Raw genomic sequence first — 15032 nt, forward strand, 5'->3', positions numbered from 1 at the left:
TTGACTGTTTCCTCCTGTTGCTGTAAAAAGGGTACTGCAGAGAAGAAAGCAAGTAAAAATAGGCTTTGGAGATAATTATTTCTTTACGTTAAATCTTTACTGAGGGGGGCCTGGCTAGTGCAGTTGGTTGGGTGTCCGCCTCACGTCATGATCTCAGTGTTGTGAGATAGAGCTCTCCCCTGTCAGGCTCTATGCTCAGTGTAGGGTTTGCTTGGGCTTCTCTCTCCTGCTCCCTCTGCCCCTGCTCCCAGTACTCTCTCTTCTCTAAAATAAATAAATAAATAAATAAATAAATAAATAAATAAATAAATCTTTAAAAATGTCTTTACTGACACATAATCCACAAACCACAATATTTACCCATTTAAGGTCTACAATTCAATGGCTCTAGTATATTCAAAGTTGTACAAACCACCACCACCTTCATTCAGAATATTTTTATCATCTTCTGAAAGAAAATTTTCTCTCTCCCCTCCCAAAGTCCTAAGCAACCACTAAGCAACCTTCTATCTCTACAGATCTTTTTCTGCATTTCATATAAATGGAATTATACAGTATGTGGTCTTTTGTGACTGGCTTTATTCACTTAAAGTATTTTCAAGCTTCATCCATGTTGTAGTCTTTATCAGTATTTCATTCCTTTTTATTGCTGAATAACAGTCCATTATATGAATGTACCACATTATTTATCCAATCATCTGAGTTGTCTGTATCTAGATATTTGAGCCATTTTCCGCTTTTTGGCCATCATGAATAATATACTACAAACAATAGTGTTCAAGTTTTTGTGTGGACATGTGTTTCACTTCTCTTGGGGATATGTATTTATACATGTAATTCCTGGGTCATATAGTAACTCTGTGCTTAAATTTTGAGGAACTGTCAAATTTTTCCAAAGCAACTGCACCATCTTACATTCCCAGTAGCAATGTATGAGGTTCCAACTTCTCAATTTCTAGTCTTAGCTAACAGTTTATCAGTCTTTGATAATAGCCGTTCTTCTGGGTATGAAGTGATATCTCATTGTGGTTTTTATTTGCATTTCCCTGATGGCTAATAATATTGACCATATTTTCATGTGCTTACTGACCTTTGTTATACCCTCTCTGGAGAAATATCTACTCAGATCCTTTGTCTATTTTTGTTGTTGTTAAAAATTTTTTTAATTTAAAAAAAATTTTTAAATAGGCTCCATGCCCAATGTGGAGCTTGAACTCAAGATCTCAAGATGAAGAGTTGCATGCTCTACCAATTGAGCCAGCAGGTACCCCTCCTTTGTCTATTTTTTAAAATGGGTTGTCTTTTGGGGCGCCTGTGTGGCTCAGTCTGTTAAGCATCTGCCTTCTGCTCAGGCCATGATCCCAGGGTCCTGGGATCAAGTCCCACATCATGCTCCCTGCTCATGGAGAGTCTGCTTCTCCCTCTACCTCTGCCCCTTCTTGTGCTCTCATTCTCTCTCTGTCAAATAAATAAATAAAATCTTTTAAAAAAATAAAATAAAAAATAAATAAATAAAATAAAATAAAATAAAATAAAATAAAATAAAATAAAATAAAATGGGTTGTCTTTTTATTGTTGAATTGTAAGAGTTCTCTATATATTCCAGATATTAATCCTTTATCAGATACAGGATTTGCCAATAAATAAATAAATAAATAAATAAATAAATAAATAAATAAATAAAGGATTTGCAAATATTTTCTCCCATTCTATGGGTTGTCCTCCTATTTAGCCTCAAGGAATATAGTTTCAACAAGGTTATAAAATAAGAGATGCCCACCTTGAATCTTCAGATTTTCAGGGTTTTTTTTTCTTTAAAGATTTTATTTATTTATTCATGAGAGATAGAGAGAGAGAGGGGGCGGGGGGAGAGGCACAGGCACAGGCAGAGGGAGAAACAGGCCCCATTCCATGCAGGGAGCCTGATGTGGGACTCGATCCCGGGTCTCCAGGACCACACCCTGGGCCGAAGGCGGCACTAAACCGCTGAGCCACTCAGGCTGCCCCGGATTTTTAGTTTTAAGGGATACCCCTACTCTTGGTATACTTCATTTTCAAACCACCTTTTCAATCTGGAAAACAAACTCTATTTTAAATTCAATGCATATTATGGAAGCTTTTAAATATTAGTAATTAGTGTCCTTTTATCAAACTAAATATACCTTGAATCCAAATATAACAGCTAAAAGTGGTATTTTATTAAAAATGCATTTAAAAAAAAAAGATTTTTATTTATTTGCCAGAGAGGAACGGAGTATGAGCCAAGGGGAGAGGCAGAGGGAGAAGCAGACTCCCACCGAGCAGAGAGCCCGATACGGGGCTCAATTCAGGAACCCCGTAATCACGACCGGAGCCAAAGGTGGATGTTCAAGGGACTGAGCCACCCAGGCACCCCTATAAATGCATTTTTAAGTGCAACCCTTAGTTTTATTCACTCAGTGAGAATAAGACTGCTTTAACTCAAAATTTCAATCTAAGTAATAGAGGCCAATAGCAGGTTTATGTACCCAATATACTGAATAACCAAAAGAAATAGAAAGACAATCATGATTCACACAAGATTAGTTCAGAGGATAACCAGGTTTTTAAAAATACTTGTAGTATGCTTCAGTTAAATAGCTCTATCAGCACTAAAGAACAGTATAATATGTTTCAAGTTGAATCACTAGCTGTAAAAGAGGGAACTTACAGTATAGGTGCACTATGTACACCCTTTCTGCCAAAAACAACTCTATTTCCATTGAACACAGAAGTAGAAAGGTAAGAAAATTTTATATTTTTTTAGATTAGTCTCATATTATCTATTAAAACCTGGGAGTGGAAAACTGAGCACAATTCTCAGTACACTAGGGCTGAGGAAAAATAGCCAATCAGTTGTAGCCTACTGGAGCTGCTTAGATATACTATACATCTATTTTAGGGGACACCTGATGATTCAGTCAGTCAAGCATCTGCCTTCAGCTCAGGTGATGATCCCAGGATCCTGGAATGGAGCTCTGTGTTGGGCTCCCTGCTCAGCAGGGGTCCTGTTTCTTCTCCCTTCTTGTGCTCTCTCCCTATCTCTGTTGCTATCTCTGTCTCTCTCAAATAAATAAAATCTTTAAAAAATCTATTTTAGAACTCTTCCATTTGCTTCTGTAAAAAATAAAATGCCAACTTAAGGAAACTACATATTTGTTCTCACAAAATAATTATGTTCTATTTCAATCTCTTTTGTTTAAAAGTAATTTAAAGCAAATCAGCAGGGGATCCCTGGGTGGCTCAGAGGTTTGGCGCCCGCCTTTGGCCCAGGGCGCAATCCTGGAGTCCCAAGACTGAGTCGCGGGTTGGGCTCCTGGCATGGAGCCTGCTTCTCCCTCTGCCTGTGTCTCTGCCTCTCCCTCTCTCTCTCTCTCTCTCTCTCTCTCTCTCTCTCTCTCGGTGTGTCTATCATAAATCAATCAATCAATCTTTAAAAAAAAAAAAAGGCAAATCAGCAGCAACCACCACCACTGTTGACTTATGTTAAAAAAGTAGAAATATGGGGATCCCTGGGTGGCTCAGTGGTTTAGCGCCTGCCTTCAGCCCAGGGCATGATCCTGGAGTCCCGGGATCGAGTCCCACATCAGGCTCCTTGCATGGAGCCTGCTTCTCCCTCTGCCTGTGTCTCTCATGAATAAATAAAGTCTTAAAAATATATATATATAGAAATATAAGTACATCTTGTAAGAAAGGATTGGTCTTTTTTTTTTTTTTTTTAAGATTTTGTTTAACAGAGAGAGAAAGAGAGCGATCAAGCACACAAGCACAAGCAGGGGGAGGGAGGGAGACAGGCAGGATCCATGATGCACGGAGCCCAATGCGGGCTTGGATCATGACCTGAGCCGAAATCAAAAGTCAGACATTTAACCGACTGAGCCACCCAGGTACCCCTTAACTCATTCTTAAATTCACAACATGGCAATTGCCAACTCTATGACTTTTATACTTCAAAACCTTTCTTTTCCATCTCATTAACTATTGCAATAACCTCTTTACCACTCTCTTTGCTCCAATATCATCTTTCCAGTCTAATAACACTGCCAACTATCTTATATTGTTTTTATACACCATTAAAATTTTCATTGCATACATACTGTAATATAAATTTAAAAGTTAAGAAAAATAATTTCCATAGGTTAACAAATCAAATCTTTTCATTTTTCCTGGTTTTCTATTCTAACTTTGGCTATCCATATATATACATAATTTTTTCAGCATTATAATATAGATAACGTTTTGTATTGTTCTTTCATTCCTATAAAGTATTATGAGTTGCCAAATAATCTTCACGATTACTTTTATTTTTTTAAAAGATTTTATTTATTTATTCATGAGAGACACACAGAGAGAGAGAGAGAGAGAGAGGAACAGACACAGAGGGAGAAGCAGGCTCCATGCAGGGAGCCCGATATGGGACTTGATCCCGGGACTCCAGGATCAGGCCCTGGGCTGAAGGCGGTGCTAAACCGCTGGGCCACTGGGGCTGCCCGCTATCAATATTTTTTTTTTTTAATTTTTATTTACTTATGATAGTCAGAGAGAGAGAGAGAGAGAGAGAGAGAGGCAGAGACACAGGCAGAGGGAGAAGCAGGCTCCATGCACCGGGAGCCCGACGTGGGATTCAATCCCGGGTCCCCAGGATCGCACCCTGGGCCAAAGGCAGGCGCTAAACCACTGTGCCACCCAGGGATCCCCTGCTATCAATATTTTAAACACAAATCTTCAACGAAGTAATTCTTCTTGGGACTTATCACTCTCTTAAGTGTGCAAAGTTCATTGTAGTATTATTTATAACAGCAAAAAATAATCAACAATCTAAAAGTGCACCCAAAAGAACAAATAGATTATAGGACATCCATATATGAAACATGCAGACATGAAAAAGAATGGGATAGATATGAAATGGTAGGAAATATATCCAAGATATATTGCAAGTGGGAGAAAAAGCAAATTGCAGAAGAGTATTTATAACTGTATTCATGTTTTTAAAAATGTATTTAAGGGGATGCCTGGGTGGCTCAGCGGTTAAATGTCTGCAGTAGGCTCAGGGTGTGAACCTGGAGTCCTGGGATGGAGTCCCACATTGGGCTCCCTGCATGGAGCCTGCCTCTCTCTTTCTGTGTCTCTCATGAATAAATAAATAAAATCTCAAAAAAAAAAAAAAAAAAAAAGGATTTAAGTACCTGCATATGCCAGTATTTACATTTAAAAACTCAAATGGAAAAAAAAAAAAAAACCCTCAAATGGTTACCTCCCACAAAGGATTAGGAGATGGGGGTGGAGTGGAGAAAGGACTTTTAATGTTTACTGTATACATTCTATAAAGTTTTTTTTTTTTTTTTTTTCCATGTATGACTTTCATGATTTAAAAAAATAAAACTACTGGGGCGCCTGGGTGGCTCGGTTGGTTGGATCTGCCTTCAGCTCAGGTTGTGATTCTGAGGTCCTGGGATTGAGACCCAGGTCAGGCTCCCTGCAAGCCTGGATCTCCCTCCTCCCAGCTCGTGTTCTCTGTCACTCTTTCTCTCAAATAAATAAAATCTTAAAAAAAAAAAAACTATAAACAGAAGCATTAACATAGTAAGGAGCACCTAACATTGCCTCAGGGATGCAAAGATGATGGTATGTAAATTTGGGCATAAAATGACAAGTAAATATTTCCCAGGGGTAGGAGTAGTAGAAAGGGCAGTCCAGCCATAGGGAACAGCTTTTAATTGTCACTGGCTCTTCTGTGGTGACTCTCTGTTCCTTAGTTGCCAGATCTGTCATCATTTGAATCTTACAGTATTTGCTATTTGGCTTGTAGCTTAGGTCACCATGAATTACTAATCAGATTTTTATCATAGGTTTCATCTGTATATGGCTTAATAATTTGCTGGTATGGTCTGCATTTAAATGCTGTTCAGTTCCTGAGCAATTAACCTGCTGCTGAGCTTCTGTTTTCTCTTTTGGAAAAAAAAAAAAAAGGGGAGAATACCTACCTGATAGGGCCATTGTAAGAAGTGAAATTATGCAATATAAAGCCCTTACCACTCAAGATGTCCTCAAAAACCTGCCAGTTTTCTTTCTATAGGTGTGGAAAGGGAGATTCAGGAACCTTGTTTGTGGCTGAAAGGCTTGATTACTGATATCTACTGCTCTTCTCTCCTCTTACCTCTTTAAATCCCAGGTCCAGTCTGCCCAATTAGACTATAAACCTTCAAGGGTAGGTACTGTGTTCTATGGGTCTTTAAAATTTTGACACCTAAGATTATATACTCAGTAAGTATCTAATGAGTTTGATATAACTCATGTTGCATGCTTTACAAATGTCCTCCATTGTATACATCCAGCCATGTTGTCCTTCCTGCTTTAGCACATACTATTCCATGTCACTTACCTAAAATATCCGTTCTACCACCATCCCCTATTCTTTACCACAGAACTTTATCTCTTTCAAAGTACTTATCAGAATTTCTAAGTGAACTCTAAGTTCCATCATGGCTGGGCCCCCATCTGTGTTGTTCACCCCTGAATTCTCAGTGCCTACAAGAATGTCTGTCACATGTATACACTAAATATTTGCTGAAAAATGAATATAGTTCATATAAAGACATGGATAATTAACTGCCTAAGAGAGTATTAAAGACTATGTCTTATTTTATTCTAATGCTTTTTATCATGCCTCACCTTTTATATGTTACTTGTACTGTGTGTATATAGCATACATAAAGTGTCATTGATTTAAATGATTCCAACTTCTTGTGACCATTACATCTGCACTACAAAAAAAAATTCTCTATTTTTCAACACAAGGCCAAAGGCATTCGTCATTATTTAACAATACACATAAATAACACAATAACATCCCTGCTATGCTGTATTAGGTACAGTACTCAAAATAGTTTATCTTTCTAGGAACTACAGACATATTATATTTTGGTATATAATAGGTAAAGAAGGTAAAGAAGTAGGAATGTGGTATGTTACTGAATAACCGAGGCAAGAGACTAGGCTTGAGCCAAACACTGGGTCAAGTCCTACCTTTGCTGTAAAATAAGTGGATAAGTTACTCCAAACTTCAGTTGACTCACCTGTAAAATAGGGATAACTCTAGTACTTACTTAGGTTCACATCAAATATAATAATTTTATGTATATATGTAAATCACTCAACAAGTCATTTAACTCAGTGCCCAGCTGAAATTAAGTTCTAAGGGGCATTTTAAGTACAAAAAAAAATGTAGTTTGTGGTTAAATGCCTATGTCTACACATTAATGGACAAGTTATTTCCACAGGGTGCAGAGTTCCCACTGCAGCATAGTTTTAATATATTTCATGAGATGATAGTTGATGATGGGATTTTGAAAGTTTATTTATAATCTCCACATCCAATGTGGGGCTCAAACTCACCACCCCAAGGTCAAAAGTCACATGCTCTACTGACTGAGCCAGCCAGGCATTCCTGCAGCATAGTTTTATTTATGTATTTATTACTCTTTAATTTTTTAAAAAGATTTAATTTATTTGTTCATGAGAGGCAGAGACATAGGCAGAGGCAGAAGCAGGCTCCCTGCAGGGAACCGGATGCAGAACTCAAACCCCAGGCCCCGATCCCCAGGCCCAGGGATCATGCCCTGAGAGGAAGGCAGATGCTCAATCGCTGAGCGACCCAGGCATCCCTGCAGCAGTTTTTTTTTTTTTTTTTTTTTTTTTTAAGGGGAAGAAAGAAAATCCACATTTTATTGAACTATTTTTCTTGTTCGAGGTTTTTTTCTAGACCCTGAATTTCTTCTAAATCAACTACAAATTTGGGAACATTGCGAATGAAGTCCACTCTTTGATGAGAAAGTTCAGTTCCAACTGGGGAAAGTTACCTGAGTCCCAGCCTTTATAGTCTAACATTACACCTCACTTGGAAAAATAAACCAAACATCCAAGTACCCATCTTGGGTCAAATGAAAAACGTTATGTTTTTAGAAAACTGGAGCTACAGAATATAAAATGCCATGAAGTCAGATCGAGCTCCTGCAGCAGTTTTAAATTTGGATTAGATTTATGGGAAAGTGTGGACAAGTGTATCATTGTTTTCAATTTTTTTTTCTATAAGGATTCAGTCTAAATCCATCTTAAAAACAAAATTATTTTGATTGACATACAATAAAGTTTGGGGCGGTGTCTGGGTGGCTCAGCTGAGCATTTACCTTCTGCTCAGGTCATGATCCCAGGGTCCTGGGATCCAGCCACATATCCAGCTCTCTGCTCAGTGGGGAGCCGGCTTCTCCCTTTCCCTCTGCCTGCCACTCTCTCTGCTTATGCTTCCCCCCCCACCCCACCCCCATCTCTCTGTTAAATAAATAAATAAAAATAAGTAAAGTTTAAAACACTCTCCTATAAAGGTCATCCCTTAAAATGAACGCAAACTAAGCACAGAATGAAGTAATGACACAATACAACTCTTTAAGAAATTTATGTCCTGAAATCAAGCCAGGAGCAAAAAGACTCAGAACTAGGTAAAACCTCAGATTTAAAAGAAAAAGAAATCTGGATAAAAACTTGAAAATAAAGTAATCACAAAAACCTCAGGACTCAGAAAGTTCTCCCTACATGATAATAAATGGCATATGCATCATAAATAATAATAACTAAAGTAATGGTGGAGGCATAATTGCCTAATCCAGGTAGGTCATCATCATTCCCTGAAGAACGTGATGAATGCTTATTCCACTGCAATACCCAACTTACAACTCAATAATAGACAAACAATCCAATTTCAAAATGGGGAAAAGATCCAAACAGACATTTCTCCAAAGAAGGTGTACACATGGCCAATAAATACACGAGAAACATGCTTAATTAACACCATTAGCCATTGGGAAATGCAAATCAAAATCACAAGAGATATCACTTTATACCACCTAGGGTGGTAACCATCAGAAAGACTGATAATAACAAGTGTTGCCAAAGATATGAGAACTCTCACACACTGCCGAGAGGAATGCAAAATGGTGCAGCCACTTTGGAAAAGTTCTACAGTTCCTCAAAAGGTTGAGCATAGAGTTATCATAATAACCAAGAAATTCTACTCCTAGGTATATATGTATACATCTCAGAGAAAAGAAAGTATACGCCCACACAAAAACTTGTACACAAATGTTCACAGCATTATGTAAAATAGACAAAAAGTGAAACACCAAATGTCCATCAACAGATGAATGTTTAAATAAAACTTAGGTCCATACAATGAAATATTATCTGGCAATAAAAAGAAATGAGGTACTGACACCAGCTATAATATTAATGAACTTTTAAAATATTACGCTGTGAAAAAAAACCAGTCACAAAAGTTCACATACTGTGTGATTCTGTTTACGTGAAATGTTCAGAATAGGCAAATCCACAGAGTAGTGGTTGGGGAAGGGGGCAGGTTTAAGGCTAAACGGAGAGTAACAACTGGTACAGTTTCTTTTTGGGGTGAACATGTTTTAAAATGGATTGTGGTGATGGAGGCACAATTGAATTTATCAAACTACCTAATTACACACTTCAAATGGCTGAATTGTAAGGTATGTAAATTATATCAATAAAGGTATTACTTTAAAAAAAAATAAAAGGGTGTTATGGAAAAAACAGCCACTCAAGTATTTGTAAAATGCCAAATAATTATTTTCTGTAGTCAAAATACACCTGGATAAAATTCGGCACCGTATTATTTAGTGATCTCCTCACTTGTTTTCTTACTAAACACTTTAACAATGAAACTAGGCATTCAGTAAGACCAAATATTAAATACCACACAGATTTTTTTACTCAGCAAGACATATTTTCTAGTAACTCAGGAAAAAGGCAACCTTGACTGAACCTACAATTTTTCATCACACCCCCTACTTGATTATACCAGCTGATTAGACACTTCCAAAGCAATGGCTGAAGTTGATTTTAAACAAATAATGGGTTTAGCAATGATACACTTCCTATTTTTTGCTTAACTTCGTTAATGCGGGAGGGGGGGGGCATAAAATGTTTTAAAAATCAACAGGGGAGGGAATAAAATTTGGTTCACGTTCCACAAGAATACAGCACAAAGCAAGTGAAAGATTCGTTAACTTTGGCCAAAACCGAGGGAAAAGGGCAATGATAAAACTGACAATTTCTAATATTTGATGTTAGGCCTCAGCAACCTATAAATAATTAAAAAAAAAAAAAAAGTGAAACAAGGAATTCGTGCATGATAATAGGTGGGAGGAAATTCTGGGTGCGATCTGCAGACGGGATGCCGAGCGGGCTCCGGGCCAGTCCTGCCGCCGCCGTCGGGCTGGGGCCTGGTGCGCACCGTGGCCCGGCGTCCCAGCCGGAGGAGCTTTGCCTCGGCGGCGTCAGGGGACTCGCCCCGCGCGGAGGTCAAGCCGAGAAGCGCCGCCAGGCTCCCGAGGGCTCCACCCTCCCCTCCTTCACTCCCTCCCCACGGCGGTCCCCTGAGGGGAACAGGCGGGGCGCAAAGCGCAGAGACAAGGGGGGGGGGGTGCGTCCTCAGCGAGAAAAGCTCCGCCGCCCCAGAGTGGCGGCCGCGGGTTATTAATAAACTCCGCTTCTGCCCAGGCGCCGCTACCGAGGCCGGCCGTGGGATCGGCAGGGCCTGCGGCGAAGGCTGAGCAGCCGGAGTCAGAGCCCGGGCCCGAGCGGGCCCGCGCCGCCGCGCTGAGGGCGGCGGCCGGGCGGAGAATAATGCACACTGGGTAAAAACACATTTATATACGAACCTCCGAGAAAATTTTCCAACAATTCCTTCGTCCGACCACCATGCACCAGGACAGGAAACAGCCGCCCGGCCCCCAGGCCCCGCAACCCGCATAGCGAGTCTGAGGTCCGCCCCCAGCCTCCATTGGGCGGTCCTTACGCCACTCACGAGACGCTCCTTGCTTGCCATTGGCTCAAATTTAGGCGACGCGAAAGGGGACCGCCTCGTTCACGCCCCCTTTTCGTGACGTTGGCCTCGTCCGGCCTTGCATCCAGCGCCTGAATGGCTTGTGCAAGGTGCGGAATCAAAGCGTCTGTGTCTGACTGGTTGGCAGGACCGCTCGTCCTAGGCTGTTACCGCCTCGCTGACAAGTGATTTATGCCGATTCTGGGGCCCCAGCGGGAGACGCCATTTTGTAGCGAGGGAGGGAGGTTGGTCCTTGTGACTAGCCGGGAGGGAGAAGGGGTGACAGGCGCCATTTTCCCCACAGGGGCTAGGAGGTGGCCTTGGCTCTCCCGGTGGGCTTCCCGGAGCGCGGTCGGGAGACTGGTTGAGCTTTGCCTAGCGATTGATGAGTGTCGCCCCGTTGGAAGGAAGGTGGTAGGGGGCGCTAGGACAGAAAAAAGACGCCTGACGGCTCCCTGGGGGCTCTCGGTTCCGGCTGAGGCCTTTGATTTGGGGAGAGGGCTCTGCCCTCCCAAGAGCTGCTGTATGCTGGTCCCTGGCTGCCAAGCCTGCTCGCGCTTTTCAAGTCGCCGGGGCATCATTTGCTGGGGGGAGTGGGCTCCCGGCTCCTGCCGAAACTCCCGACGGAGCGTGGCGACTGGGTGGTCGTCTTCGACTTGGCTGGGAGACGCTGCGGATGCCTCTGCGCTTTCATGTTGCTTAGGCTCTAAGTTTGAAGTCGGCTGTAAGGGTGTCGCTACCTTCGTTTTTACTTTCCCTTTTCTTTGTGTTGCGAATTGAAGGTTAGGAGGGCAGGAAGAGGATTGACTTGGGCTCCCCAGAACTATTAAGAATGGCTACGATTCAGTGGTGAAGTTCAGGTAATAGTTTCTCGTAGCTCTCAGACTTTTTCCAAACTACTGGAAATAACGAGTTTTTTTTGTTAAGTGTTCATTTGCTTTGACAACAAGGCTGAGGAAAGGTGAGATAGTGTGGAGACAGGATTTGTTCGGTCGGGTATTCCAGGTGTAGAATCAGGGAGTTAGGATGAGGTGGCTGGTCGCTTCAGCACGTTGGTGACCTGCTTACGGTAACTGGAGAGCTGGACGTTTGACTTGGTGACTTTTGCATTTCAGGTGATTATGGGATTGCCGGAAGATGAAAGCAAAAGGATGTTCAAGATAGCCAGCCTACTGAGTCTAGTTTGAGATGAAATAGTTACTATTTCTTAGGCCCTTATAAAGATGAAAAAAAATGTGACACAAAGCTGGATTAGGTGACTTGAAGCTTGAGGAATTGGCTTACAAAACAGATATGTACCCAATGGATACATTCTCTTTGTCACAGAGTATTGCTCAGATGAAAAACAAGGTGTTTTATATTTTCAGTACCTTCCAGATGTTCTTTTGCATTTTATAAACAAATGTCATTAATCAAAATAGTTTTACGTGGGGGTGCCTGGGTGGATCAGCGGTTTGGTGCCTGCCTTTGGCCCAGAGCATGATCCTGGAGACCTGGGATTGAGTCCCACATCAAGCTTCCTGCATGGAGCCTGCTTCTCCCTCTGCCTATGTCTCTGTCTCTCTCTGTCTCTCATGAATAAATAGATAAAATCTTAAAAAAAAAAGAAATACTTTTACGTACCTCAGCCAGTTATAATGAGTCCCAGGTCTTTAGTCTATTCATTAAGGATTGAGTACAAAATATCAATTTTAAAATCCCTTTGTAGTTATAGGATGCAATTACAAGATATCTTTGTATTCCTAGAATCTTCTGAATGGTTGTAAAAACTGAGTGGTAGTGGATAGGGTGCTATAAGTCTAATGATTCAGAGAGAAACCTTAATTCTGATTTTGTCACGGGTAGTGAAACTTCGTGTTAACAGTATTTACCAGACTGTAGAACGGAGTTCAAGTGTACATAGTTCTTCAGGGCCATTCATAATCTTCAGATTTTCCCCAAATCACTCCCTGTCTCATATCTTAGTACATTTTGTCAAACAAATGGCTTGTTGAAAATCCTTTCAATCAGTGCTAGTCCAGGGTCTTAAATAAAGCTGGCCCATTTCCTCAATTTTCTAAGTAGGCTAAGATTTCTAAACAAATGCTTTAAAAACTGTTCCCATCATATGTTTTTTTTTTTTAATTTTTATTTATTAATGATAGTCACAGAGAGCGGGGAGGGGGTGCAGAGACACGGGCAGAGGGAGAAGCAGACTCCCTGCACCGGGAGCTGGATGTGGGATTCGATCCCGGGTCTCCAGGATCACGCCCTGGGCCAAAGGCAGGCGCCAAACCGCTGCGCCACCCAGGGATCCCCCATCATATGTTTTTTAACATTCTTTCAGTAACTCAACACTTTGTAGAGAATGGATAATTTTGGCATATTCGTACAATGACACGACCACTATGTGCTAAGGAAAAGGACACAAAATTGTTTCTGGGAGAAGATGTTTTAGGTCACTTAGTTCAGTAATTTGAATGTTTTCATCATGAATTTGTAAATATTTTTTAACACTAAAGAATTAATTTTTTTTTTTTTTTTTAGAGTTTACTTATTTACAAGAGACACACACACAGAGAGAGGCAGAGACACAGGCAAAGGGAGAACCAGGTTTCCTATGGGGAGCCCAATGTGGGACCCAATCTCCGGACCCGGGATCATGCCCTGAGCTGAAGGCAGATGCTCAACCAAACTAAACAATTTAAAACCAAACTAATAGCTTGTTCTCCATTAAGTTAAATGTTAGCCTCTTAATTCTCACTTTAATGGTATACAGCAGTGGTTCTTAAGCACCTTGATAATTCCTTTGAGATTCAGATGAAAACTATGAGATGTACTACAGGTTTGAAGTTCTAGAGCACCTAGGTGGCTTAGTTGGTTAAGCTTCCAATCTTGGTTTCAGTTTTGGTCATGATCTCAGGGCCCTGAGATCCAGTCCCACCTTGGGCTCTGTTCAGCAGGGAGTCTGCTCAAGATTCTCTCTCCCAGGCGGCCCCAGTGGCGCAGCGGCGTAGCGCTGCCTGCAGCCTGAGGTGTGATCCTGGAGACCCGGGATCGAGTCCCATGTCGAGCTCCCTGCATGGAGCCTGATTCTCCCTCTGCCTGTGTCTCTGCCTCTCTTTCTCTCTGTGTCTCTCATGAATAAATAAATAAAATCTTTAAAAAAAAAATTCTCCCTCTGCTCTCTCCTCTCATGTTTACACTCTAATAAACATTTTATTATTATTTTTAAAGATTTTATTTATTCATGAGAGAGAGAGAGAGAGAGAGAGGCAGAGACACAAGCAGAGGGATAAGTAGGCTGCAGGGACGCAGGACTCTATTCCAGATTCCAGGAATACACCCTGGGCCGAAGGCAGGCACTAAATTGCTGAGCCACTCAGGGATCCCTAATAAATATTTTAAAAAAGAAAAAGCTTGAAGTTCCATAGAGCTCAGGGACCCAGAGTTAAGTCCTTGTTTGTAATAAACTCATTAGGTTAACTTCATTCAGCTTCCACACTAATCAAGGTTCAACTAGAACATACTTTAGGCAGTATATGACTAGGCTATTTAAAAATCCCAGTATCAGTTCTTGGTATATATGCTGATGACAGCCTAGGTATCCTACAACTGGTAATATTGTTCATGGCTAATTGTATGAGTTCCTGTACTTCAAAAACTAAACTTATAATAATGCCAATATGAATGCAGTTTCTTTCTCTTTTTTTACTAACTCTATCCTTCGACCAATTTGTTAACTCCATTTGAATAAAATCACTCAAATAGCTTCAAAGTTTACCTGTTGTGGTTAATTTATGTTTTAGTTGCAAACTAAGAGGAAAATATACTCTCCATGTATAAAATATAAATCTTCTAAAGCCCCTTAAGAGAAGGGAGAAATGTGTGGGAAATATCGGAAAGGGAGACAACATAAAGACTCCTAACTCTGGGAAACGAACTAGGGGTGGTGGAAGGGGAGGAGGGGGTGGGTGGGGGTGAATGGGTGACGGGCACTGAAGGGGGCACTTGACGGGATGAGCACTGGGTGTTATTCTGTATGTTGGTAAATTGAACACCAATACAAAATAAATTTATTATAAAAAAAATAAAGCCCCTTAAGATTCCAAGTGTCTCTTGACACTGG

At 40.9% G+C, this 15032-nt stretch overlaps 1 protein-coding gene and 2 long non-coding RNA genes across 6 annotated transcripts in view; 2 read left to right on the forward strand and 1 right to left on the reverse strand.

Annotated features, from left to right (window-relative positions):
* Positions 1-10891, reverse strand: part of ZNF143 (zinc finger protein 143) — a 60207-nt gene extending 49316 nt beyond the window's left edge. For 2 of the 3 annotated variants that reach the window (XM_077866527.1, XM_077866526.1), the window contains exons 1-2: positions 10761-10837; positions 7045-7094 (exon numbers count right to left, since the gene is read on the reverse strand). In XM_077866527.1, coding sequence (XP_077722653.1) covers positions 7045-7094; positions 10761-10802 — 92 coding nt within the window. In that variant the 5' untranslated portion in view covers positions 10803-10837. Of the gene's footprint in view, positions 1-7044; positions 7095-10760 lie in introns of all 3 variants that reach the window. The other variant, XM_077866528.1, reaches the window with a different exon arrangement.
* A 34-nt stretch (positions 10892-10925) lies between these two features.
* The window catches only part of LOC144294699 (uncharacterized), a 48728-nt gene continuing 44621 nt past the window's right edge, over positions 10926-15032 (forward strand). For both annotated transcript variants that reach the window (XR_013362102.1, XR_013362101.1), the window contains exon 1: positions 10926-11034. This is a non-coding gene — a long non-coding RNA (uncharacterized LOC144294699). The remainder of the gene's footprint in view (positions 11035-15032) is intronic.
* LOC144294700 (uncharacterized) lies at positions 11047-14681 on the forward strand. Its single transcript, XR_013362103.1, has 2 exons — positions 11047-11784; positions 12040-14681. It is a non-coding gene; the product is annotated as an uncharacterized LOC144294700 (long non-coding RNA).

The sequence above is a fragment of the Canis aureus genome, chromosome 23 (genome assembly GCF_053574225.1).
Source record: "Canis aureus isolate CA01 chromosome 23, VMU_Caureus_v.1.0, whole genome shotgun sequence".
Classification (NCBI taxonomy): Eukaryota; Metazoa; Chordata; class Mammalia; order Carnivora; family Canidae; genus Canis; species Canis aureus.